This window comes from Eurytemora carolleeae, unplaced genomic scaffold (assembly GCF_000591075.1).
Source record: "Eurytemora carolleeae unplaced genomic scaffold, Eaff_2.0 scaffold867, whole genome shotgun sequence".
In the NCBI taxonomy this organism is placed as follows: Eukaryota; Metazoa; Arthropoda; class Copepoda; order Calanoida; family Temoridae; genus Eurytemora; species Eurytemora carolleeae.
In genome coordinates, this window is record NW_019396753.1 from 54,022 (window position 1) to 80,933 (window position 26,912).

Consider the following 26,912-nt stretch of genomic DNA (forward strand, 5'->3'; position numbering starts at 1 on the left):
TTATCAATCTACATACCCAGCTATCTATCTACCCATCTATTTATCTATCTATCTGTAGAGAATTGAGGCCAGAGGCTGATAGTAAGTATTGCATCTCTCGCAGCCTCCAAAAAAGGGCCTAAATCCTAGGATATATCTCGAGGCCGGGTAAATGACAAGATCTGTTTACGAACCGTTTAAAATGTAAACAATACTATTCAGCTGTGAACAGTGAACTATTATAAAGACGACATCTTGTTTACATGATTGAAAAAGATCCAGGTGGTGAAATATTAACATGATTTTTTTTTCATCTGAATAAATATATATCAATTTGTTAGTTGCTTTTTGTTGTTTGGCCTTCTCTGATTATTAATTAGTCGCTGATATTTAACATTTATTTTTTTGAACACATGGAGACATGGATATACTAACCAACATTTATTGGCTAGGATACATGGAGACATGGATACACCAAACAACATTCATTTTTTTGATACATTGGGACATGGATACACCAAACAACATTTATTTTTTGGATACATGGAGATATGGATATACCAAACACCATTTATTGTTTTGGATACATGGAGACATGGATATACCAAACAACATTTATTGTTTTGGATACATGGAGATATGGATATACCAAACAACATTTATTTTTTGGATACATGGAGACATGAATATACCAACAACATTTATTGTTTTGGATACATGGAGACATAGATAAACCAAACAACATGTATTGTTTTGGATACGTGGAGACATGGATACACCAAACAACATTTATTTTTTGGATACATTGAGACATGGAAACACCAAACAACATTTATTTTTTGGATACATGGAGACANAACATGAGTGTGGTAATGAACAATGAACATGATGTATAGGTTGTGAACATGAGCGTGGTAATGAACAATGAATATGTTGTATAGGTTGTGAACATGAGTGTGGTAATGAACAATGAACATGATGTATAGGTTGTGAACATGAGTGTGGTAATGAACAATGAACATGTTGTATAGGTTGTGAACATGAGTGTGGTAATGAATGGCCCGAAGTCTGTCTCCTCGACCTGTGATATTAAATACCCAGATAATGTTGGTGCTGGGGGGTCTAGGGGTGTCTCAGCAGATGTTGATGAAAGGTAAGGGTTTTGAAATCTAATCTTTTTGTTTTTAAATCCAGAGAAATGTTCCGAATATTTGACAAAAAATGGTTTCCCCACTAAGTATGAATTTTGATTGTACGGAATGTTTTGCTGACATTAATGTTCTTTTTACATTTTTACTTTCTAAAATTCCTTATGTACATAAACCTTTCAAAGGACATATGTGAAACCAAATTAAATCTTTAGATGGTGAGAAGAAAAGGTTTTCAGGTCGTCATTGATGGCTTATCTTTTTTGGATTTTCCTGTATATATTCTTTATCATCCTGGCTTTATCATTCCGACTGTCAACATTTTTACCCTTTAAACTATTGTATAAATTGCACGTAAAAGATAAAAATCTTATATTTGTTTAATCTCTTATTACTTCTCTTATGAGTTAAGCAAAATGTGAGGATTAAGCATTGATCTCGATATCTAACATTCAAAATTTGTCAGCTGAGATAAATTTGCTAATCTTCTACTTGAGTGTATAATTAAAACCAAAGGTCGCAAAGTTGTACTAGTCATGTTGCGTAATGTTTACCTTTTCCTTCTTCTAATTTGCAGTAGAGAGGAGGGGGAGGGTATTCATCAGAAATTGGTCATATTTTTATCAATAATCAGCGATTTTATCAATACAATGAAGACGACTTTTTATTAATAATGTTTTAATCCCTAACAAGCCTTTTGTTAAATACAAGTTTACAGGTAAAAGAGAGGCTGTTAATTGAAAACTTCTCTTAGTTTAAATGTTAAAAAATTTCTGCCGTTTAAAACCTGAGTAGAAATCAAAATTAGATTAGAAAGTCGTCTTCATTGTATTGACATTTACGACGACGAATGTAGAATACAAAAAATTTAATTTCTTCACAATTTCAGTTATTCATTGGCAACGTTTGTTAAATTTTTTTCAAATTATAACTTAATAACTGCTAATCATAAAGACGATTTTTAATTATTTACTTTTTCTCTCAGGTTGTATGATCCAAAACCGAATAAGAAAATTGTTCGAATCTTGACAGTTGTACTTTATATGTTCTCAGGTACAAACGTACAATGAACTTTATATGTTCTCAGGTACAACTGTACAATAAACTTTATATGTTCTCAGGTACAACCGTACAACTAACATTATATGTTCTCAGGTACAACTGTACAACAAACTTTATATGTTCTTAGGTACAACCGTACAACAAACTTTATATGTTCTCAGGTACAACTGTATAACAAACTTTATATGTTCTCAGGTACAACTGTACAACAAACTTTATATGTTCTCAAGTAAAACTGTACAACAAACTTTATACAGTAAAACCCTTAATAACGAATACTTCGAAAGAATTCATCAAATGTCGTATTCTTCACTTTCTGATAATGGAATGTTGCAGATATTTAGTTTTTTAATTAAATGATTATATGGAACTCTTTAAAACTGTTCCCGTATATCATGGCTATTTATTTATTTTCGCAAATACTAAAAATTACGCAATATAGTATAAAACTCATTGAAAAATTGTCAAGACGACATTTGATAAATTCTTCCGATGTATTCGTTATTAAGGGTTTCACTGTATGTTCTCAGGTAAAACTGTACAACAAACTTTATATGTTCTCAGGTACAACTGTACAATAAACTTTATATGTTCTCAGGTACAACCGTACAACTAACATTATATGTTCTCAGGTACAACTGTACAACAAACTTTATATGTTCTCAGGTACAACCGTACAATAAACTTTATATGTTCTCAGGTACAACCGTACAATAAACTAAAAACTCTTTAAGAAGAGATTTTTTTAAAAACTAAGTTAAGATAAAAAAGAATAACTTTCTCAATATTTAGTATCTTTGGTGAAATTTTTTTTTTTTGTAGTATATCTATGGTGCAATACTGTTGTATCTATATTTAGTATATCTATGGTGCTGTTGTATCTATATTTAGTATATCTATGGTGCAATACTGTTATCTCTATATTTAGTATATCTATGGTGCAATACTGTTATCTCTATATTTAGTATATCTATGGTACAATACTATTATCTCTATATTTAGTATCTCTTGGTGCAATACTGTTATTTATATATTTAGTATCTCTTGTTGCAATACTGTTATCTCTATATTTAGTATCTCTTGGTGCAATACTGTTATCTCTTTACTATATTTTTCTTTGGAAAAACCCCCACACAACTCACTACCTACAGCATAAGGTGATTTTTCTTTCATATTTTCATTAAAAGGAAAGACATAACTTAAAAAGGCAGATTATGAAAAAAAACGCGAACATTTTTTCCTAACATTTTTAATCTATGTGCGTTATTATATTTAAAATTACATTAGCTGCATTTGATATTTGATGGTATGAAATAGGATGTCTAATGCCTATGTACTGCATTTTAAACTAAACTTTTATAAAAATAAAATAATTTGTGGTTTTTATTGCCAGATATCCTAAAGATACAAAATTGATTAAAAAAACTAGACCAAAATTTACACAAAACGATTGGTGAAAATTTGTCCTAAATTTTTCCAAAAACAAACTTTACCAAAAACATGAAAAAAAACGCTATTCCTCGTTTTATTCTAAATTTGTTAATGAAAATTTGAAGTTTATAAATTTTCTAAAAGCTCCGCAAAAATCTCAGCATATTTTAAAATGGTCTGCTATGAATTTGTTAAAAATGATAAATATCTCAGATTCTTGTGTTGGCTTTTAAAGGGACTGTTAGCGTAATTTCAAGTGACCTTCCCCGACTCAGCCCGGTACCCTTTGATCATTGGACTAATCAAGTAAAATAGACTTTAATTAATCTCCAGAAAGGCTTATGATTCTTGAACACTTTGTTTGTAAGCTGTTTCACACAGACACTTTAGTGTGCACTCCAATTGTACAGCTTTTAACGGGATAAATATACGTTCACTGTACTAGATAATCAATCAAAGGTTTAATCTCTGTACTAGATAATCAATCACAGGTTTAATCTCTGTACTAGATAATCAATCAAAGGTGTAATCTCTGTACTAGATAATCAATCAAAGGTGTAATCTCTGTACTAGATAATCAATCAAAGGTTTAATCTCTGTACTAGATAATCAATCAAAGGTTTATAGAAACCGTTGCAAACCCATGGTATGTCCCATGGTATGTCCCATGGTATGTCCCATGGTATGTCCCACTTTATTATTCGAAAGTTCACTTGAAATTCCGCTAACATTCCCTTTAAATCTTAATAAAACAAACAAACAAAAAACATATCTAATTATTTTGACAGCATGAAATGGAAGAAAGCTCTGTACCCTCCTCCGCTCCTTTAGCATTGCAACTGGATTCAGTTGATCAGGTTTATAAAAAAAATATTTAGAATATTTTTCTTATCTCTCATTAATCTCTCATTGATCTCTCATTGATCTCTCATTGATCTCTCATTGATCTCTCTTAGTCATTAATCTCTCATTCATCTCTCATTCATCTTTCACTGATATAATAATGATATCTCATTGATCTTAATCTCTCTTTAATCTCTCATTGATATCTTATTGATATCTCATTAATCTCTCATTAATCTCTCATTGATCTCTCATTGATCTCTCATTGATCTCTTATTAATCTCTCATTCGTTTTTCATGCATTTCTCATTGATCTCTCATCGATATCTCAATGATATCTATTTGATCTCTTATTGATCTCTCTTTGATATCTCATTGATCTCTCATTAGCTCCCATTGATATCTCATTGATCTCTCATTGATCTCTCATATTGATCTCTAATTGATCTCTCATTGATCTCTCATTGATCTCTCATATTGATCTCTAATTGATCTCTCATGGATCTCTCATTTATCTCTCTTTGATATATCATTGATATCTCATTGATATCTCAATGATCTCTCATTGATCTCTCATTGATCTCTCATTGATCTCTCATTGATCTCTTATTGATCTCTCATTATTTTCTCATTCGTCTCTCATGCATTTCTCATTGATCTCTCATTGATATCTCATTGATCTCTCATTGATATCTCAATGGTCTCTCATTTATATCTCATTGATCTCTCATTGATATCTCATTGATCTCTCATTGATATCTCCTTGATCTCTCATTTATATCTCATTGATCTCTCATTGATATCTCATTGATATCTCATTTAACTCTCATTGATCTCTCATTGATCTCTCATTGATCTCTCATTGATCTCTCATTGATATCTCATTAATCTCTTATTGATCTCTCATTGATATCTCATTTAACTCTCATTGATCTCTCATTGATCTCTCATTGATCTCTCATTGATCTCTCATTGATATCTCATTAATCTCTTATTGATCTCTCATTGATCTCTCATTGATCTCTCATTGATATCTCATTAATCTCTTATTGATATCTCATTTAACTCTCATTGATCTCTCATTGATATCTCATTAATCTCTTATTGATCTCTCATTGAACTCTCATTGATATCTCATTGATCTCTCATTGATATCTAATTGATCTCTCATTGATATCTTATTGATATCTCATTTAACTCTCATTGATCTCTCATTGATCTCTCATTGATCTCTCGTTGATCTCTCATTGATCTCTCATTGATATCTCATTGATCTCTCATTGATCTCTCATTGATATCTGAATGATATCTCATTGATATCTCATTGATCTCTCTTTGATCTCTCATTGATCTCTCTTTAATATCTCATTTATCTCTCATTGATCTCTCATTTATCTCTCATTGCCTAAAAGCAGATATATATCGTTGCTAGTTTATGATTAGTTAGACCTTGAGATATCAAAACGGAAATAATTTACAATTTAGAGAAAATTCTTAGTAAATAAAGAAGCAATATTATTTTGATATTTCTATTTCATTTCTATTTCTAATTTATTTATATTTCTATTCTCAACATTTTTAAAGGGACTGTAGTTGGAATTTCATGTGACCCTATGTTTAAAGATGGCAACGTTCGATTCACAACGGTACCCTTTAAAATTCTTTCTGATCCTTTACGTGCAGCAGATATTTTTGTGTTCCTTCAAGCTCTAAAATGGTTAATTCTCACAAAGTTAACCATTGTTTCTGTACCAAGAAATCTGTAATAAAGAAACCAGAATCTAAAATAACCAAAAGGCAAAAACTTATACTAAAGTGTTTTTTCAGATTGAGATAAAGGATGGAAACTGGCATCCTGATATTCCGACAGCATTTCCAAAGGTAAGAATAAAAGTATTGAATATGATTAATGACCCCCACCCCCCCTCGTCTAGTTACCTTTTCCTAGGATAGAATAAAATTTCTATATAAATATTGAGAAGAATATATTCTAATTCAGCTTGAGCGTGGAGTGCCGCCGATAGCTTCAGGACAAAGTAAATCCTCACAGTTTGTTGAACAACCTGGAGCTAAACTCAACCCATCCCTGTATTCAGTTGTACCTGGAGAAGAACAAACCCAACCCAAACCTGGTGATATAATCTTTGATAATGAAATACAAAAATGAAAATATTAAAATCTCAAAATATAATTTATTTTGAAATAAATAATTTTTTGTTATTTGGAAAAATTTATTCGAAGAGATCTTTGACAGGAAACCTCTTATTCTGACTCTGAGACATCTATGAGCGGCCAAGCTGTATTCTTTCAAAAATTGGATCAAATTATGTAAAAATTGAAATGTTAAAATCGGTGCTCAAGCAGCTTGATAAAAAATTCTAAATTTGTCCATGCTCCAGAAACCAAAATGAAAATATTACATTCTCAAAGAATACTTTATTTTGAATTATTTAAACAAGTTCTGAAAATATTGATATCTGGAAATACAAATTCTAAATATTTTAGAAGTACCATACGACGAAAAGGGTAGATTAGAAGAAAAAATAGAAGAAAAACAACACGATAACGGAAATCTCATCATTAGCTTTAATGTCCAAAAGTAAGTATTTTGTAAATTAAATTAAATTAAAAAGCCAACCCAGCCAGAAAATATTTTTTTTACACACCTGAATCTAATATTATATTCAAGTGAATGAAGAAACAAGCTAAAATCTGTTAAATATAAACAAACACTTTTTTTGGCGATATAGTTTAGAATCTCCTTATTAAAAGTTAATATAATCTGAACACAATTAAAATAATTCAGTTTGCCACAAATTCTGATTTTATAATCCTTATATCTTTGCAACCCAGTGTCGCAGACCTTAAGCCTTTAAAATCATGAATTCTGTTAGATTAATTAATCTAAGTTTGAAACATGAAATGTTTAAACTACCAGGTGGCCAAGATATAGGGATTTCATTTTACATTTAAAAACACATTGTTAAGAGCTGCAGACCAAGTGAAGGATGGTTCAAAGGAAGAGAAAGAGAGGAAAAGAACCTAAATTGAAGCTTTGGGCCGAGGGTACCATCTGTACCATTTTTATCATCTTTTAAGAATATTAAATTCTATTTATAATTCTAATAAACACACTTTTCATCTGTATTTAAAGGAAGTGATGGCCGTAACTTGAACATAACCCTTAAACAAAAATGCTTACATCGCATGAAACCCCTTTAAACCATTTAAAAAAAGTAATGATTTTGGATAAAGATAATATTATTGCCATTTTTATTGTATAACTTCAAGAACGCTCTCTGGAAACTCCTCTTTTCTACATCTTGTCAATTTTCTAATAGAAATACATAGTTGCATCCTTACGTACAGGGATCGTAGATGTAATTACACACTATAGTTTCATTAGAAGTATATATTTCCATTTACTGATAGCGCCGATATAAGGATTCATAACTCTAATTGGATAATGAGATAGATAGAAAGATAGTTGTTACCAACACACTATTTCTATTGGTTCAGAACAGACAACAAACACATGACAGAACCCTGATTGGATCAGGAGCTAATGGACCCTTTTTACATCGATTTCAATTCACAACAATACTCTTAAAATCGGTGTCTGATCGAGAATGAGTTATCATTATTTTTCTGTCTGAAAATCGATTATTTTCAAACGAATTGTCTCTGAAAATGTTGTGTTGCAAAGAAAAAAATGAAAATTTTAATATAGATTGATATAATAACAAATCTCATATTTTATATCTTTGAAGAACTAGCATGTACTTCTTTAATCTGAATCTTTCCACTAAAAATTTAAAACTCTACTTTAATTTTCAATAATTGTATCTTTAAATATATTTTAACAAATGCTCAGTATTAAACAGTATTTAGTTAAAAACGACTGATTTATATACATATATATATATATATATATATATATATATAAATATATATATATATAATAAATGAAATGTTGTAAAAGTATTTGTAGTAATTTAAGTAAGCAACATAATATTTTAACTTTTTTAAAGGGAGGGTTCGCGAAAAAATGTTCTCCTGCGTGGAACCATGCAGGCACATCGAGTGCAGAAACACCTGGCAGCCAACTAATGGTCGTTTGAATTGCATCATATTTGTAAAATAGATAAAATATATTAAGAAAGATAAACTGTATACGAATGCGTCGAATAAAAATCGATGATTATAGGTTGTAATATCTGAATGATTTGTTTGGAATTAAATTGATTTTTTTAATGATCCGAGTCGGATAAAGCAACTTTCTGAATTTGTATGGATGCTAAAGTCTTCGGTATGAATCGTTTTTAAAAATGTTCTCCTTATAGAAGTAATATTAGTAGCATTCACTATCCAATATTTTTCGACGTAAGCCTATACCCCTTTAATTTTTCGCGAACACTCCCTTTAAGAAATTATTTACTTGTAATAGTCCATTTTATTTTATTTATTTCTATTCTTGTTTTTCTTTTGCTGTGTTGCAAAAACTTCTAAATTATTACGATGACTGCATTTCACATTGTTTTTAAAGTCAAAATATTATTTTATTTGGATATTTTGATACCTCTTTTAATTATTTATACTAATTCTAAAATGAAATAAATATTTGTAACTTATTAGTTTGTTATCAATAAATGTTCATAAAAATAAATCTACAATACCACCCCTAATTTTTTATAATCTACAAAATGATTTCACTCCCTACACACCTGTTGCCTGGATGGCCTGATATATGCAGGCAGGTAGGTATCAGATAGATAGATAGATAGATAGATAGATAGATAGAGAGATAAATAGATAGATAGATAGATAGATAGATAGATGGATAGATAGATAGGTAAATATATGCCTATTGGTGTGTACTCGATACCTCATATACAAGTGGCAGCATGAATACACCTTAGCATAAACATTAGCAATAATATTAATAATAATAATAACAGAAAACAAAATAATCAAAAAAAAAGAAATAATCTAAAAATGGCGTCGTACAGAGAACTGGGTCCTACAGAACAATATCTGAACAAGTAAGATTTAAAAATAATAATTTTATTCACAGTGAGAATAAAAACATTAAATTATTATTTTGTAATTCGCAGCTGAATGCAAAAAAGCTCCCATAACCAGAATTAGTGATACATAAATTCCGAATGATAAATTATAAAATCCTAAGACCTAAAATCATAAATTCTGAAGAAACCTCAAAAGAATAAATTCATAAAAAAGTTTTCTTGTTCTCACAGTGTAGAATTATAAGAAACATTTTGTCTTGAAATTATCTTTTTCATTTCAATTTCATTCAATTTCTTTTATGAACATTTTACGAGTTTTACATTTCTTCTATTTCAGTCCGCTTTTTTACTTAAAAATGTCGGTAAATTCTCATTTTCCAATCCCTTTATATGATTACAACCTGATGGTGTAAACCGTTGACTTTTGATCAAGCAGAATTATTTTGTTGGTGTTGATTTACGGCTTCAGGTTGCAAATATGTGAAGGGAGTATAGATGTAATTTCAAGTCTGGTCTCCATACAGAAAGCATGGCAAGGTAATAATGCAAGGAAAGTTATTTCAGAGGTGTACGCATTTTTTGTACTGCAGTGTACTGTCTTTGGGCGGAAAAGTAAATATAAGACGGATGTCACAGCCTGACAAGGAATCGATTTTCACAAAAATAATCTATGAAATATTCTGGTCATAGGAAACTATTATGTGAATTTTCAAAATTATTAAAATTAAACGAACACTGATGCATCTATTCTTGTTTACAAATTCCGCCCAGAGAGAACTGGTTTCAATATTTACGCAGAGTATACACGACTGCAATTAACTTTTCTTGAATTAGTACCTTGGAGCATGGTATAGTTCAATTCAAAACTGTGTCTAATGTCTACGCAGTCGTCGTTTTTTTAAATAAGTTTCCTCCATGTCCTTCATTTCTGTAATGCATAAATACGCATTTACAGAGAACCGCAATTGAAGAAAAATCTATTTTAACCTAGACAAATCAGAAAATCTTAGTCAATCTTGACTGACAACATTTTAAAGGGTACCATCTTGAATCGGACTGACACTTTGCACGTGAAATTACGTCCAAATTCCCTTTAAGAACCAGAAAATTAGAATTGTACAACATAAAAATAGAATTCAAAATATAAAATTGTGAAATATGAAGACGACCATATTAGACTTAATTTTTAGAGTGTACAAATAACATGATACACGGCAATTATGCACTGTTTTTTACTTTCACTTATAAAGTTAATGTTTTGAAGTATTTGCATTTTAAACATCATCAAAAACATTGGATTGCAGACTCCGAATTTAATGGATTTGAGCCCCGTCTCAAATCCCCCAAAAGCCGTTTTTAATTGAGAGCCTACTTTAATCTTGAAACATTTAATACAATTTTAAGTGGAACCAACTATATTTGAGCAACGTCTAAAATTTAAGCCGCGGCTCAAGTTCTTTAAATTTGGCCTTAGGTCTTTCAAACCTCACTGCATGTAAAAGCTTTGAACTATTAATTCCAATTATAATTCTAATTCAAATCTGAAAATACATACTTAGAATTTAAAACTGAATCTTTTCAAGATTTATTTTTTTCAGATGCCATTCTCATGGAAACCAAAACATAGTTGTAGCGCTAACTATTCATACAAGACAACCTCTGGACCTAGGTAACTTATTTTATGCAATTTATTTGAAATTTTCTTTAAAAAAATATTTTTTTAATTTGATTTTTTATATTCACGGGTAACGCCGGGCAGTTCAGCTATCATACGGGGTGTCCCATAAAACATGGGAATTCAGTGACGAATTGGATATCGTCTTTGTTATGAATTAGCATTGTAATACCTAATTTCAAAAGCCATAATATTGTTATGTCAGCTAGAGTTTATTTTATGAAAAGGGTAAAATATGTGTAAAGATGTGTCTATAATGTCTCCGCAAGATCAACAGTGAAGACGGACAAGTTTACTCTGTTTGTGTACTGCAATTTTCTTGTTTTACTAAGTACAACCATATGCAGTTAAAACATAAACAAACAAAATGTGATCATAGCAGACGAAACTCTTACAGATTACAGCTTTCTCAGTAGGTACCACTATACTAAATCAAAGAATTATTTAAAAAGACGATATCGAATTCGTCACTGAATTCCCATGTTTATTGGGACACCCTGTATAATATATAATTGTTTAGGTGTTGTCCAAGTTGGATTACAAGAATTACAACATCAAAATCCGCAACTTACGGCGAGAATCCAAACAATTGGATCCAGGTAATAAAAAATTTAAATTCATAAGATTCTAAAATCTGAAAATCTTGGATTATTTAGATATTTATTTTATTATTTCAGACAAGTGTTCGCTCCCATGGAATGCCCAGTTCTGCCTCTTGATACACAGGAATACAATAAATGTCGTCTTTATCTGTAGAACTATGGAATATTTTAGAGTATCCCACATCATATTGGATCGATATCTTAATCTTTGGGACATAAAAGAAAGAATTTTATAAGATTTTCACATAAAATTTTTTTTTTAACTGAAAGATATTTAAAAAAAATCAATGTGATGTGTAGTGCTCTATATATATATGATGACTATAAAAGCTTTAAGAGTAAAGTTTTAAAATGAAAATTATCATTAATTTTTAGTCTTTTTAGTTTACGGCACAGTTTTGCTGTACAGTACAATTGTTTTTGTTATATTTGCACATTTTACTTTTAAATAACAAAAGACATTAATACAGTATATTCAATAGTTTGCTTGTTCCGACTTTATACATGAACAATTCAATATTGAGACAGGTTATACAACTTTTTAAAAAATATTTTGATGATAAAAATTAAAATAATACAATTAATCTAAAACAAAAAATGTAAATTTATACGAATATAAAAACGACAAGAAAACGATAGAGAAACAAACTAATGGGACTGTAACATAATTTTAAGTAGCTTTGCATTTATGGAGTACAAATGTTGGATTCATTTGTAACCTTAAAAGCTTTGTTTAATCCAAAATTTTCAAATTGAATAGTTGATTATTTTAAACTGTGGGTTCTCTAGTGATTTCTGCACTACAGAAACACTGGAGGAAAAAGTCAGACTTTAAATTTTTCAAGCCAAAGTAAAACGACGATATCTTCCACAATATTAATCGAAAAAAGATTAAAAGTGTACCGTTGTGAATAAGGCCTGCATCAGCCATTTTAAAACTAGATTATCAAGTACTTAAATATTTATTTGAATAGAGGTCCTTTAATATTACTACAGTCCTTTTGAAAACTAAACAATGAAAATACTAATAGTACAGTGCTCCCCAATAATAATAATCAGTTATAATATCACTTCCTTCAGGACCTCTCTGGCGGGTTCAGATTGTAAGTCAGACAACCCTAGAGCTTGCAAGAATAAATTTTGGACCTGAGGTATTTTTTTCAGAAAACGGAAACCAACTTTTTTATTGTATGATTTTTTTCAACATGTGACAGTTCGAAAATAATAGAAGTCTAGAAAAACATACAGGGTTACCCACAAAGGATGAGACTTCAGAGACGACTGTACGGAATTTACACTGTCTGTTCACTTTTATTCATAACTCTCTGCAACTGTAAACAGGTTTCGCTCTTTGCAAAATCATAAAATAAGCCCTGAGAAGACTTTAGAAGATTTAATTCAACCTGTGAATCGTCTTATTTTGATAGTTTCTGGTCGTTTTTTACAGTCTCATCCTTTGTGGGTAACCCTGTATATCATTACATCATTAAATCATTAAAAGTCTAAATTCAAGTCTAAGCCTAATTTAAGCTTACAATATTCATATTTTAAGATGTTCAGGTACTTACAGGTATTTTTCTTGTGTTTAGACCTGTATATATCTATAATATTGGAAAGATATAAATCTCAAATCCCATGTTAATCCCATGTTAATCCCATGATTACTTTTTTAAGGTTGAAGCAATAATAGAAGACGACTCTAATCTTGAAACAAGATGGCGCTATTTACTCAGATATATGCAGGGGCAGCTCAATAGGTAATTTATAAAAATAAAGTAAATTTTAATGTTGCGAAATTCAGTAGCATAACATGGGTCCAAAAAGTTAAAAAAAGAAAGGGTAATTTTCATAGTTTTGATATAAATATTTTCCATGCAGTAGTTAAAAAGTTTAGCAATTATTTTGTTTAACTTTTTTTAAAGCAGTAAAAATAATGTAAACATTGATTTTGTCAAAATTTTTTTGATGATTCGGAAAGTTAATTTTACTTCTTTAGAGATATTGAAAACTTCGGAGAAAGCGAAGATGAGGAAGGAAGAAGTATCGTCTTCATTAGTTTTCATCCTTCAATTACAGGTCTTCATTAGTTTTCATCCTTCAATAACAGGTCTTCATTAGTTTTCATCCTTCAATAACAGGTCTTCATTAGTTTTCATCCTTTAATAACTGGTCTTCAATAGTTTTCATCCTTTAATAACTGGTCTTCAATAGTTTTCATCCTTTAATAGCTGGTCTTTATTAGTTTTCATACTTCAATAACAGAGTTTTCATCTTTCAGTAACAAGTATTCATTAGTTTTCATCCTTCAATAGCAGGTCTTCATTAGTTTTCATCCCTCAATAACAGGTCTTCATTAGTTTTCATCCTTCAATAGCAGGTCTTCATTAGTTTTCATCCCTCAATAACAGGTCTTCATTAGTTTTCATCCTTCAATAGCAGGTCTTTATTAGTTTTCATACTTCAATGACAGGTCTTTATTAGTTTTCATACTTCAATAACAGAGTTTTCATCTTTCAGTAACAAGTATTCATTAGTTTTCATCCTTCAATAGCAGGTCTTCAATAGTTTTCATCCCTCAATAACAGGTCTTTATTAGTTTTCATACTTCAATAACAGAGTTTTCATTTTTCAGTAACAAGTATTCATTAGTTTTCATCCTTCAATAGCAGGTCTTCAATAGTTTTCATCCCTCAATAGCAGGTCTTTATTAGTTTTCATACTTCAATGACAGGTCTTTATTAGTTTTCATACTTCAATAACAGAGTTTTCATCCTTCAGTAACAAGTCTTCATTAGTTTTCATCCTTCAATGACATGTTTTCATTAGTTGTCATCCATCAATAACAGGTCTTCATTAGTGTTCATACTTCAATAATAGGTCTTTAATAGTTTTTAACTTTTAATAACAGGTCTTTATTAGTTTTCATCCTTCAATAATAGTTTTTCATTAGTTTTCAACTTTGTTATAACAGGTCTTTATTAGTTCAAAAAAGGTCGTAATAAGTTTTCAATCTTAAATAACAAGTTTTTATTATTAAATAATTTATCGTTTTTCAATATAGGGTTGTCATTAGCTTTAATCTTACAGGTACAGGTACAGGTACAGGTACAGGTATAGGAACAGGTACTGGTACAGGTACAGGTACAGGTACAGGTACAGGTACAGGTACAGGTACAGGTACAGGTACAGGTACAGGTACAGGTACAGGTACAGGTACAGGTACAGGTACAGGTACAGGTACAGGTACAGGTACAGGTACAGGTACAGGTACTGGTCTGATAAATATTTGTTTAGATGTTCCTGGATCATTAAATCTTGCCAAACAATTTATGGATATTTTGGAATTAAAGCTTCAAACTTCAGGAAACAAAATCAACCCCTATACAAAAATATCTTATATATCTATGGATACACAGATAAAAAATTCGTGAAACTCATTTTTTCATTTGTGTCCCGGCTTTTATATATGTAAAGTATTTTTGTGATTTATATATATACACAGTTGATTCGGAAAGGCAGCCAAGGATGTCAATAAAAAGACTGAATACATTCATCCTTTCAATTTTTGTGAGAATCGCGCAGATTTAATTCTGTGATTTTCGATCACAATTTGAGCTTTTTTCGCCTTTTCATTTTAGAGAAAGAAGTTTTTGTAAGTTTAAAAATTGGTGAATTATAGACCAACACGGGATTGAATTTTAGCGGAAGATACCGAATGCATTTTGATTTGGTTATGTACAATTGGTATTTATCAAATAGATTATAGAATAGTAGATGGCAACGTAGAATTTGTACACTCTCAGTACAACTATATTCTTGCGTCACACGTGTCAATTTTTTGTGTCCGACAAAATTATTTTTATTAGTGATAATTTCAGAAAAAAAGTGCTTATCTTCCAGTAAAATAAGTTCATTTTTATGTGTTCTTTATTTTCTGTTTATACACTAATGTGAGCAAATTTCGTTTTCATTGTTATATTTGACATTTGTGACGTCGTGTATAGTTTGTCCATTTCTCTGTTGCCACCTATTATACTTAATAATCTGCTTGGTATTTATGTAAATTCTATATTGTCATCTGGTAACCGCGAAAAAATAGTTATCGGAAATAAAAGTGCTAACTCTTGGCATTAAAAAAGTCCTGTGGAAAAAGAGTCCATTGAAATAAAAATCTCCGAAAAAAAGTCTTACTATTTCGAGACTTTATTTTCTAGGACTTTTTTTTCTGACTCCAGTATAGCGAAGAGAATAATTATAAATAAAACGCTCTTTTACCTTAAAGCCCATCTGTCAGGAATGTGTGGGCGAATTCTCTTAACACAGGGTATGATTTTATACAAAAAATCCCTAGGAAAAAGTCCTTTTTATAGTCGAAAATGCATGGGAACAAAGGATGTTTACAAACCATGAAAAAAGGGACTTGGCATTAACATCAACTTTATTTAATATGAACATGGCATAGAAGAAAATTCCTTTTTATGAAAACGTTGACCTCAATTTTCCTAGACTTAAGACTTTTTTTTCTCCAGGACTGTAATTCCTGTGATCTTATTTCCAGAAACTTTTTTGACAGCCCCCATATTAATTCAGGAAAAGAAGTCCCAGGAATCTTAAACTTAGGACTTTATTGCCAGTGAAATTTAGTCCAAGGACTTCAGAAAATTGGGATTTTTTTCCAGCCCATAATCCGTCCTTGAAATTGTAGTTTTCTCTTTAAGTTTTCTAAGGTCATCTATAGTTTCTAATTTCAAATAAATTTATTTGAATTCCTTAAATTTGATTGTTGGATGAATTAGATGAACCGCTGAGTTTAGGAGGAACAGGAGAGTTCCCTCCTTCTTTAGAAACCATTCTTCCATCATCAGATTCAGTTTTTCATTTCACAGATCTAGGTTAATTGTATTGTACTGTTCTGTACTGTACTTTACTGTTTTTAACTATACTGTGCTGTACTGTACTTTACTGTACTGCACTGTACTGTACTTCACTGTACTATACTGTACTGTTCTGTACTGTACTGTACTGTTCTGAACTATACTGTGCTGTAGTGTACTGTAGTGTACTGTACTGTAGTGTACTGTACTGTACTGTAGTGTACTGTACTGTACTGTACTGTACTGTGCTGTGCTGTACTGTACTGTACTGTACTGTACTGTACTGTACTGTACTGTACTGTACTGTACTGTACTGTACTGTACTGTAGTGTACTGTACTGTAGTGTACTGTACTGTACTGTAGTGTACTGTACTGTACTGTACTGTACTGTACTGTACTGTACTGTACTGTACTGTACTATACTGTACTGTACTGTACTGTACTGTACTGTACTGAATTGTACTACTGTACTTTACTTTACTGTACTGTACTGTAATTACTTTACTGTACTGTACTGTACTGTACTGTAATTACTTTACTGTACTGTACTATACTGTAATTACTTTACTGTAGTATATTATACTGTACTGTTTTTTTAACTTTTAAGATTTTTGAACTCTTAAAACGTTTCATTATTTTCTGAGAGATTTTAAAAACTTTAAAAAGTCCGAAAACTTTTTATTTAGGAACACGATTCTTACAATTATCCATCACAAGTTGTATTTTACTGTACTGTACTGTATACGCCATAATGTACTTAACGATACTAAACGTTATAGTACTCTGTACTGCACTGTGCTGTACTGTACTGTTTTGAAATGTACTGTTTATTATGTATTATATTATATATATTATATATTATATTATATATTAAAGAATTTGAGCCGCATCTCAAATCCTCCAAAAACCGGTTTTCAATTGAGCGCCAGCTTAATCTTGAGGCATTGAATACAATTTTAAGTGGAATCAACCATATTTGAGCCGCGTCTCAAATTTAAGCCGCGGCTCAAATTCTTTAAATTCGGCCTGAAGCTCATCAAAAGACTTTTTGTCGTATACATCTATCGATCTATAGTACATATAAAAATAATAAAAATAACAAAACTACAAACTATGAAAAAAATTCTATACAATGTAGATGTTTTTCAGTTCCACTTGTGAAAGCTGTTGGAGGTCACTTCATGAATTTAAAGAGAAGTGCCTGTGATAACCTACTAGTCGATTCTGCAAGTGCCAATGGGTAAAAACCATGATTATTGAGAAAATTAAAATGATATTCTTAATATAAGTTAACTATATATAAACATCTGTTTGTCCGATCACAAGCTAGCTGATGAACCCCTGCAACGATTTGCCTCAAATTTAGAATAGGGACGATTTGCCTCAAATAGAGAACTTGTGAGAAATAACCACGAAGGGTTACTAACTTGGTTAACATTTTTTTGACTTAGCAAATTTTGGTATTTAGTTTTTTATTATTCTTGTATTAAATAAAGGTTATTGTATTTCAGTAATGAACCTCGAAGTAAATATTTGCGAGGTTGGTTAACCGAGGCTGAAACAAGGGAGGTTGTTGGTAGATGTGAAGAGGACGAGGTCACTCTGCATGGCCTTGTTCTAGCCGCAGCACTCACTGCCATGGCGAGGTCACTTTTAGTTATTATTAAAAATTCAAAATATTTCACTTTATTAAGAACTATCTTTTTAGTGAAAATAATTTTTGTTTGTTATAAATTTGCTAAAAATTTTAATTTATATTAATACAGGATGTGTACAGTTCAAGGGGAGGCAGTAAGAGCGCTTCGCGCCTGCATAGCAACAAATATTAGACAATACTGTACCCAGGTAAATGTACAGTGTACAGTATTACTATATATGTATACAAATTTGCAATTTCTGTTTGTCTGTTGTCTTTTTTGTTTTTGTGTGTCCGATCATAACTTGTGAAAACTTTTTACAGATTTGACTCAAATTTGTAATGGAGAAAAAAATATAAAAATGTTTACTAATGGTTCTTAAATTTTTCAATTATTTTCTTCTAAGGCACCTAGAACCGGTTTATATTCTTCAGTGTACGAGGATTCATTCCAAATCCCATCCCAGCTCAGCCAACCAAAGCTAGCGGTTACGTCACAGGTAGAAAATGCCGCAACTCAATATAAATTTCAGGAAATGTAATCGATGAATCTTTACAAAATCTGCTTTCTAGGAGCTGTGGTGTTTTGCCCAACTGCTTACAACAGCCCATAACACAGCAAAGGCCAACAAAATGGCTTTAAGGTCAGTTTTATCTACAGGGTTAGTAAAAAAACGGGATTATCGATGTTTTGGACAAAATTTTCAAAATTTTTGTTTTATTAAGATTTTAGACACTCAAAATTTTTGCGGATTTTTAACTTAATTTTTAATGACATTTTATTCTCAAAAAATTTATTAATTCTATTTTTCAATATTCTAAAAGTATTTTTGATTTTATATTTGTTATATTTGTTATGCCTAAAATCTGAACGAAACGGAAATTTACTCATTCTGTATTATAAACATAATGTATTTAATGATAAATGACATTTTTAAGGCATGTAAGAATGGTCGGCAGAACCATAGCATCTGGCAGCCTGGACAATACTTTTAAGGTATAAAATATATATATTTTTAGTAATTTTGCCTCATAAACTTTTTGTTTATTGGTTACTTTGTTTTTTTTATGGTATTATTGTGTAATTTTCAACTAAATAACCTCTAAAAATGTATCAGGAGCCTTCTATGAGATATTGGTAACAACAAATTAACAAATCACTCTGGTGACATTTTTCATGACAATTTAATCGTTTTCTGCAGGAAATGGAAGATATTCGGAAAGTCGAAGCGGAGATGCATCTCAATATTCTCGGAGATATAGGTAATTTCCTAAATTCATACCAAATATTATTTTTATTATTTTTAATGTTTATTTTTCAGGCCACATTTTTAGAGAAGAAAACAACGAGAAACATCAAGTAAAATTAAACAGATAAAATTATTAACATATAGTAAAGTATATCTGTTTTAAATGTTTTCATTTTAATTTTTATTATTATATCTTCAAAGTATTTAAGAAAATGATCCCTTTCTCCAAACACAGAATTTATAATCTTCATACATTTTCAATCTGATGGTGTAAACACAAGCTATTTCAAAATATGCAGTTGCTACACCCCTGACCCTCAAGTAAAAGTAAATTCATCCAAAAGTCTGATCGCGTCAACCTTGTTCCACCGGCTAGTCGTGTCTGCTATATTTACCCAATGTCCGGGCGATACAGTACAAACTGGGACCGGAAAGGTTGACCCGGCTCGGAAATTTAAATGTACTACGGCTGCCCGTGGCTAGGTTTCCCAGTTTGAAATAGGGCTTACGACATTAGATGAGTAGGTTGCAAATATATAACGATCAAAAGCTGAAAAACAAAAAGAGTACTAAACTTATATTTTCTATTTGTTGGGAATGAATTTTCTGTTTTTATACTTCTCTCAAATATCTCGAACACTCCCTGAATTTGGTGATTCACCTTAAGGTGCTGCTGGAGGATGTTGGTGTGATGGTTTCCGGTCAGAACATGGGGTACCCCCTCTCACACACAGCTCATATATTCAGAAACAGGTTTGTACCCCCTCTCACACACAGCTCATATATTCAGAAACAGGTTTCCTTTCTATACAGATTAACGGGAGTGTTATTATTTTTATTGATATTATTGTTATTATTGATATTATTTTACTCTTCATACCGGTTGATTGTCTGATTAAAATCGATTAAGTTATTTTTTATCTAAAACTTCGTAATTTTTTATTGCGGTGTTTTCAACGTAGAATACTAACATATATTCTTCATTGTTATGTCTCAAATGAATCCTGAAAAATTTGTCCACAACACTGCATACTCAGTTTAACTACCTTACATAGCCGGTCTGTCTCTTTAAGCAGAACAGGGGCGGGAGGGTACTGTTGTGAATCCGGCGTGTAATATAATAAAAGAATTAAACAGATTGGACTTAAGAACTGTAAACTTGTTTAAAAACGACCATAATTGGAATTAGGACTTTAACAAGGTCTCTTAGAGCTGTAATTCAAATGTTTTTATTAGAAGTTATTTTTGATAAATGACAAATTACGAATTCGAATTGTTTTCTAACTTTCTTCCTGTAAAAGCCACTAAAGTTTAAATTAACAGAACTTCGCTAATATATATATGTCAGCTATAGATGGCCAAAGGGCTGGACCAAATTGGCTGAATTTTTTCAGGGAACCTATGGGTACCCAGGTGGTAACTAAAATCTATAAAAATTTAATTTATTTTCAATATGGGAATATTTTTTCTAAATTCGCGAAACTACTAATCAGTAGAAAACAATTTTATTATTTTTATTCTTTTTAGGTTGAATTATATGATGACCTACTATACTAACTATTTGGAGACATCAACAGCCTTACTACTTAGAGATGAGACTATAAACCTACTCCGACTAGCATCTGAACAAGAGTAGGTTTTAAATCATACATCAACCGCCCTACTAAGTTGGTTTAGCTTTCTGCAAAAACACGTATCCCTGAAAAGTGGATATTTAAGAAGAAACATTTATGTTTTACTTTACATTAAAGGAGCAGAAAATATTTTAAATAATCTAGAACTAGTTTTAGATATATTTTAAATAATCTAGAACTAGTTTTGATATATTTTAAATAATCTAGAACTAGTTTTAGATATATTTTAAATAATCTAGAACTAGTTTTAGATATATTTTAAATAATCTAGAACTAGTTTTAGATATATTTTAAATAATCTAGAACTAGTTTTAGATATATTTTAAATAATCTAGAACTAGTTTTAGATATATTTTAAGCAGCCTTTTTCAAAGCTTTCCATGTAATACGCTAAAAATTGAGAGTTTTAGAAAAATACTAATAATATCTTGATATTATACTTTTTATTCACTGATTCATAGTTTTTGTCACAAATTCAAATTCTTTTCACTATTTATTTGCAACATGATGGTGTTTCAAACCTAGATTATTTGCTCTAATAGAATTAATTAGTTTGAAATATCAAAAGTCTACAACATTTAACTTCAAAGATATTGTGATTAGAAGATCAGAGTTTGTGGCAACAACTCAGTGCCTTTAGCCGTAAAAAAGATTAGTTTAAATCCAAATAAATATAACAAATGGATTTTACTAAATTCTTAACTCCCGAATCTTCTAAGGTTCCAGCTTTGTACTTTAAGTCATTGATCTTTTTCAAGTCGAAATTTTTTATCAGATATACATGATGCACAGTTTTATTAATGTTGTCGCTCTTAAAGTTTCACAAATTACACTGTAAAATGTATGTACCGTTGATTGGAATCTGAATCAGAATCCACTGTATCCGCAACATGTTTGGATGCGGATCCACTGTATCCGCAACATGTTTGGATCCGGATCCACTGTATCCGCAACATGTTTGGATCCGGATCCCCGCAACATGTTTGGATCCGGATCCACTGTATCCGCAACATGCTTGGTTTCGGATCCACTGTATCCGCAACATGTTTGGATCCGGATCCACTGTATCCGCAACATGTTTGGATCCGGATCCGCTGTATCCGCAACATGTTTGGATCCGGATCCACTGTATCCGCAACATGCTTGGTTTCGGATCCACTGTAACCGCAACGTGTTTGGATCCGGATCCAGGATGCAAAATATCAGCTAAAAGGAATTGAGTCTTTGCCACGAACTCAAATTTGCTCATCCCTTGGAACCTGGTTGTGAAACCTTTGATATTTGATCCAAGAGATTTCATATTTTGAAATATTTATGGTCTACGACATTGGGTTGCAAAGATAGCGGGATTATTAATCAGAGTTTGTTACAAGACTAAATTTCTTTGCGAAAATTAGTAATTTTTCATCGATTTTTTTTATATATCCTTAATAAAGACAAAGCTAAGTAACGATCTCTAAAACGTTGTGAGAAATTTCAGATTTTAAAAAGTTGTAACATCTAAACAATAACTATTAATAATTTATTCATAGATTTAAAGTTTGTATCTAGCTATCATATATATTTTTCGAATATGTTAATTTTTACGTATTATTATATTTCTTCATCAAATAAATATATTTTATGTTATTTTGAAACTGAATTTATTTTATCATTTTACAATTTATAAACAAAGAAATTTGTTCTTTACAAATCTCTTTCATACATATTGATGATTGTAAATTAATAAACAGAGAAAATATTTGATCTTTTGTTGCAATTTTTGTTAACGTTTTTTTATATTTCTTTATCAAATAAAATGATTTTTTTTTATGTAATTCTGAAGTTGAATTTATTTCACTTTTGTCAGAAAATCTAGAATTTAAATTCTGAAATTTTATTTACAAACATCTTAAAGAAATAGTTTGGAAATAATGTATTTACTCGCAATTAATTATAATTGGAACTTCACGACAACTAATACCAGCAATGTCCATTGTAAAGCTGTGAAAGAATAGAATATTTTAATTTGTTCCGAAAATTTTGTAAAGCAAAAATTCAATAAACATAGAAACTCAGTTACGACATAAAATATTGTTTCCGATTTTGGACAAAACAGATACAAAATTTGAATTATATATTAGTATTTATATATTTATATATTTATATATTAGAAGACATATTTGTCAGTGATAATTTTGGTTCTATTCACGCACCTCTGCCCCTTTAGTAAAAGTAAATTCAACCTATATGAAGCATAAATTCTGACTGTTTCAACCTTGTTGCACCAGCCATAGAGCTAGGTACAGTACAAACTGGGACCGGAAAGGTTGACCCGGCTCGGAAATTCAAATGTACTACGGCTGCCCGTGTATTAAATCAAATTAAACTGGGACTGCAAATCTTAATAATTAATTAATTTTTGAAGGTTCAAAGCACGTGAACCATTTAAGTTTTATCCAAATGAATGTTGCATGGGACAAAAATTAAAAGAATTCACTTAATTTCCGTATTTAAAGGAACTCCCATCTGTGGCCCATCAAACAAAAGTAATTTTTTCACTATATTAAAATCTTGTTTTTTTTTCAAAAATTCTTTTAATGCAGAGTTGTTTCTAATATATAATCAGATATTGTTTTTCTTTTCCTTAAGCGTAAAGGAAACCCAGTGAAGCCACGTGGTCAAAAAGGATTAGCAGTAAGTAAGCAGTAATTGGCATCATTCTCATCGATTTTTAATCCAGGTTTGTTAAAAAGTTTTGAATATTTAAAGAACCCCCCTATTTCCCCCTCTCACTTACTAAAAAATTGAAATGGTACTTTAATGCATTGAGAGTAAATATGTGGACATTCTGGAGCAAGGAGCAGTCAACCAGAGTAAATTAGGTTAAATCCTTTCATCCAAATCTTTAAATCCTTAAAGCAAAAAATATAGTAATCCAAAGTGCATAACATTTAGAAAATTTGAATTTGAAGTTTCTCCATTGGACTACGATACGACACGAACAGATTTATTAGATAACAATACATATTGTAACACTCTTAATTTTAAACTAAAAATCGTTTATTTGAGATGAAAACTATAATTTGATATTTTATTTACGACTCTTTTTTATGTCAAAAATCTTAGTTTTAAATATTTTATTTACAAACTTAAAAATTTGCACATAAAGAATAGTAATTACATAAAACAGTTGTTATTCCAGTTTTCTATATCAAAAATGAAAATACTTTGTTCCTTTAAACTCTCGATTCGATCCATTCCGATCCATTCCGATCTAGAATTGTTTTTCACATAATATAAACAATTCTAGAAATGAGCAACCCTACAATTCTAGGAATAAGCAACCGTACAATTGTTTCATCAAAAACCCTTAGTACCTTATCTTTCTTTAGCAGTTCTAGTAGTGTCTGTAATTTGAAAAGGTATAGTAGCGTCTGTCATTTTAACAGGTCTACGTCTGTAACTTGAACAACCCAAGTAACGTCTGACCTTGAACAACCCTAGTTGCATATATATATCTTGAACAAACCTAGTAGCATCTGCACATTAAACAACACTAGTTGCGTCTGTACCTTGTAACCTTGAACAACCCTAGTCGGTCAATACCTTGAAACCCCTAGTAGCCTCTGTACCTTAAACAGCCCTAGTTGCGTAAGTACCTTGAATAATCCTAGTAGCATCTATACCTTGAACAACCCATAGTAGCGTCTGTACCGTGAACATTTCTAGGAGCGTCTGTACCTTGAACAACCCTAGTTGCGTCTGTACCGTGAACAACCCTAGTAGCGTCTGTACCTTGATCAACCCTAGTAGCATCTGTACCGTGAACATTCCTAGGAGCGTCTGTACCGTGAACATATCTGTACCGTGAACAACCCTAGGAGCTTCTGTACCGTGAACAACCCTAAGAGCGTCTGTACCTTGAACAACCCTAGTAGCGTCTGTACCGTGAACAACCCTAGGAGCATCTGTACCGTGAACAGCCCTAGTTGCGTCTGTACCGTGAACAACCCTAGGAGCTTCTGTACCGTGAACAACCCTAGTAGCGTCTGTACCGTGAACATTCCTAGGAGCGTCTGTACCTTGAACAACCCTAGTTGCGTCTGTACCGTGAACAACCCTAGTAGCGTCTGTACCTTGAACAACCCTAGTAGCGTCTGTACCGTGAACAACCCTAGCATCGTCTGTACCGTGAACAACCCTAGCAGCGTCTGTACCGTGAACAACCCTAGTAGCGTCTGTACCGTGAACATTCCTAGGAGCGTCTGTACCTTGAACAACCCTAGTTGCGTACCTTGAACAACCCTAGTTGTGTAGCTGTACCTTGAACTAACCTATATAGCGTCTGTTCCTTGACCAACCCTAGTTAAGGTCTGTACCGTGAACAACCCTAAAAGCGTCTGTACCTTGAACAACCCTAGTAGCGTCTGTACCGTGAACAACCCTAGGAGCATCTGTACCGTGAACAGCCCTAGTTGCTTCTGTACCGTGAACAACCCTAGTAGCGTCTGTACCGTGAACAACCCTAGCAGCGTTTGTACCGTGAACGACCCTAGCAGCCTCTGTACCGTGAACAACCCTAGTAGCGTCTGTACCTTGAACAACCCTAGTTGCGTCCAGTTTCCTTTTCAATACTTTCCCTCTCAGTTTCATTTCTCCTCTTGCTGGGTGAAGGTCACCTTGTGACGCTCTCAGTCACGTACCCTGCACAGTGATTTCTTTACTTTAGATCATTCTAGAACATTTTAATTATTTAAATAGATTAAATATTAAATGATTTTTTGAAAAATAATTTTCACATTTACTTATATTTATATGTCTTATCGTACAGATTAATCATATTTTTTTTTAATAAAACATATTTTCAGAAAATCGTTTTTTAAATAGTATCCATTAAACAAACAATATTTTTATTACCCTCCCCCCCCCCAAACCTCCTTGAATAGTTACCAAGCGTCCTCCTGCAGTGCCCGATCCTTTGTGAGATTTCAAGGTCAAGGTATATCTCTCAGATACTATGCGTAAACTGCGTATATTAAACCCCCTATACGGATATACAAGTGGGGGGGGGGGAATAAGTACATCGTTTTGATTTGTACTCTAATTTAACGTTTGTTTTTATAATATCTCGGCCTGGAAAGAGAAAATATAAATTCAATGCATTGCACATGACACGGATTTTCAAAATAGTATTTTCTTTTTCAACTTTCTACTGGTGAAAACTGAATTGCGCTTTCAAAATGAATTTGATCCGTAATTTTATAAGGAGTGAAATTGGTAAAAATGCAAAGCTTGAAAAATTGATAACGGAATTGAGTCATTGCCAAAAATTCAAATTGTCTAAACCCTATATCTTTGCACTTCATGGAGTAAACTATTGATATTTTAATTTTAGATTATATAATCTCTAACAGAATTAATAGTTTGAAATATTCGACTTTGGGTTGCAAAGATATGGGATTAGAAAATCAGAGTTTACGGCAAGAACTCAATTTCTTTATAAACAGAATTGAATCAAAAACTAAAATATTCTAACCCTTATATCTTTGTACTTTATGGTGTAAACCTTTGAGATTTTAAACTTAGATTACATTATGAATAAATGATTCTGATTCACAATGGTATCCTGTAAACTTTTATCTCAGTATCATCGATCCTAAAATAGTGTAGTTTAAAAAGAGATAATTTGTTTAATTTTCCTTCTTTATTTCTGCAACATAAATGCATAAGTCACTTTTATAGAATAACCGCAACTGAAAATTATCCAT

At 31.4% G+C, this 26,912-nt stretch overlaps 3 protein-coding genes across 7 annotated transcripts; 2 read left to right on the plus strand and 1 right to left on the minus strand.

Annotated features, from left to right (window-relative positions):
* The first annotated feature begins 44 nt into the window (after window positions 1–44).
* On the plus strand, window positions 45–7,633 carry LOC111708245 (uncharacterized). 4 transcript variants are annotated; one of them, XM_023481566.1, is made up of 9 exons: window positions 45–261; window positions 921–1,132; window positions 2,113–2,180; window positions 3,264–3,346; window positions 4,409–4,477; window positions 6,291–6,344; window positions 6,463–6,595; window positions 6,969–7,062; window positions 7,452–7,633. In XM_023481566.1, the coding sequence occupies exons 2-9, from the start codon at window positions 1,020–1,022 to the stop codon at window positions 7,507–7,509; spliced, it is 672 nt and encodes a 223-aa protein (XP_023337334.1). In that variant the 5' UTR covers window positions 45–261; window positions 921–1,019; the 3' UTR covers window positions 7,510–7,633. The 4 variants fall into 4 exon arrangements, with proteins under 4 accessions (XP_023337334.1, XP_023337335.1, XP_023337333.1 ...); XM_023481567.1 differs by having other exon boundaries at window positions 45–183; window positions 1,011–1,132; XM_023481565.1 differs by having other exon boundaries at window positions 46–261; window positions 1,011–1,132.
* Window positions 7,634–9,310: 1,677 nt separating this feature from the next.
* LOC111708242 (uncharacterized) lies at window positions 9,311–21,347 on the plus strand. Of its 2 annotated transcripts, none has more exons than XM_023481551.1 (20): window positions 9,311–9,505; window positions 11,089–11,159; window positions 11,686–11,764; window positions 11,843–11,891; window positions 12,250–12,295; window positions 12,848–12,918; window positions 13,442–13,524; window positions 13,764–13,843; window positions 15,062–15,130; window positions 16,564–16,659; window positions 17,792–17,882; window positions 18,154–18,288; window positions 18,409–18,487; window positions 18,686–18,778; window positions 18,852–18,922; window positions 19,218–19,275; window positions 19,481–19,541; window positions 19,601–19,638; window positions 20,196–20,281; window positions 21,056–21,347. In XM_023481551.1, exons 1-20 carry the CDS (start codon window positions 9,459–9,461, stop codon window positions 21,162–21,164), a joined length of 1,512 nt encoding a protein of 503 aa, XP_023337319.1. In that variant the 5' UTR covers window positions 9,311–9,458; the 3' UTR covers window positions 21,165–21,347. The 2 variants fall into 2 exon arrangements, with proteins under 2 accessions (XP_023337319.1, XP_023337320.1); XM_023481552.1 differs by lacking the exon at window positions 9,311–9,505 and adding an exon at window positions 9,942–10,027.
* Window positions 21,348–24,777: 3,430 nt separating this feature from the next.
* Window positions 24,778–25,797, minus strand: LOC111708241 (suprabasin-like). Its single transcript, XM_023481550.1, has 2 exons — window positions 25,551–25,797; window positions 24,778–25,415 (listed from the first exon to the last, which is right to left on the minus strand). Exons 1-2 carry the CDS (start codon window positions 25,795–25,797, stop codon window positions 24,778–24,780), a joined length of 885 nt encoding a protein of 294 aa, XP_023337318.1.
* Window positions 25,798–26,912: the final 1,115 nt, after the last annotated feature.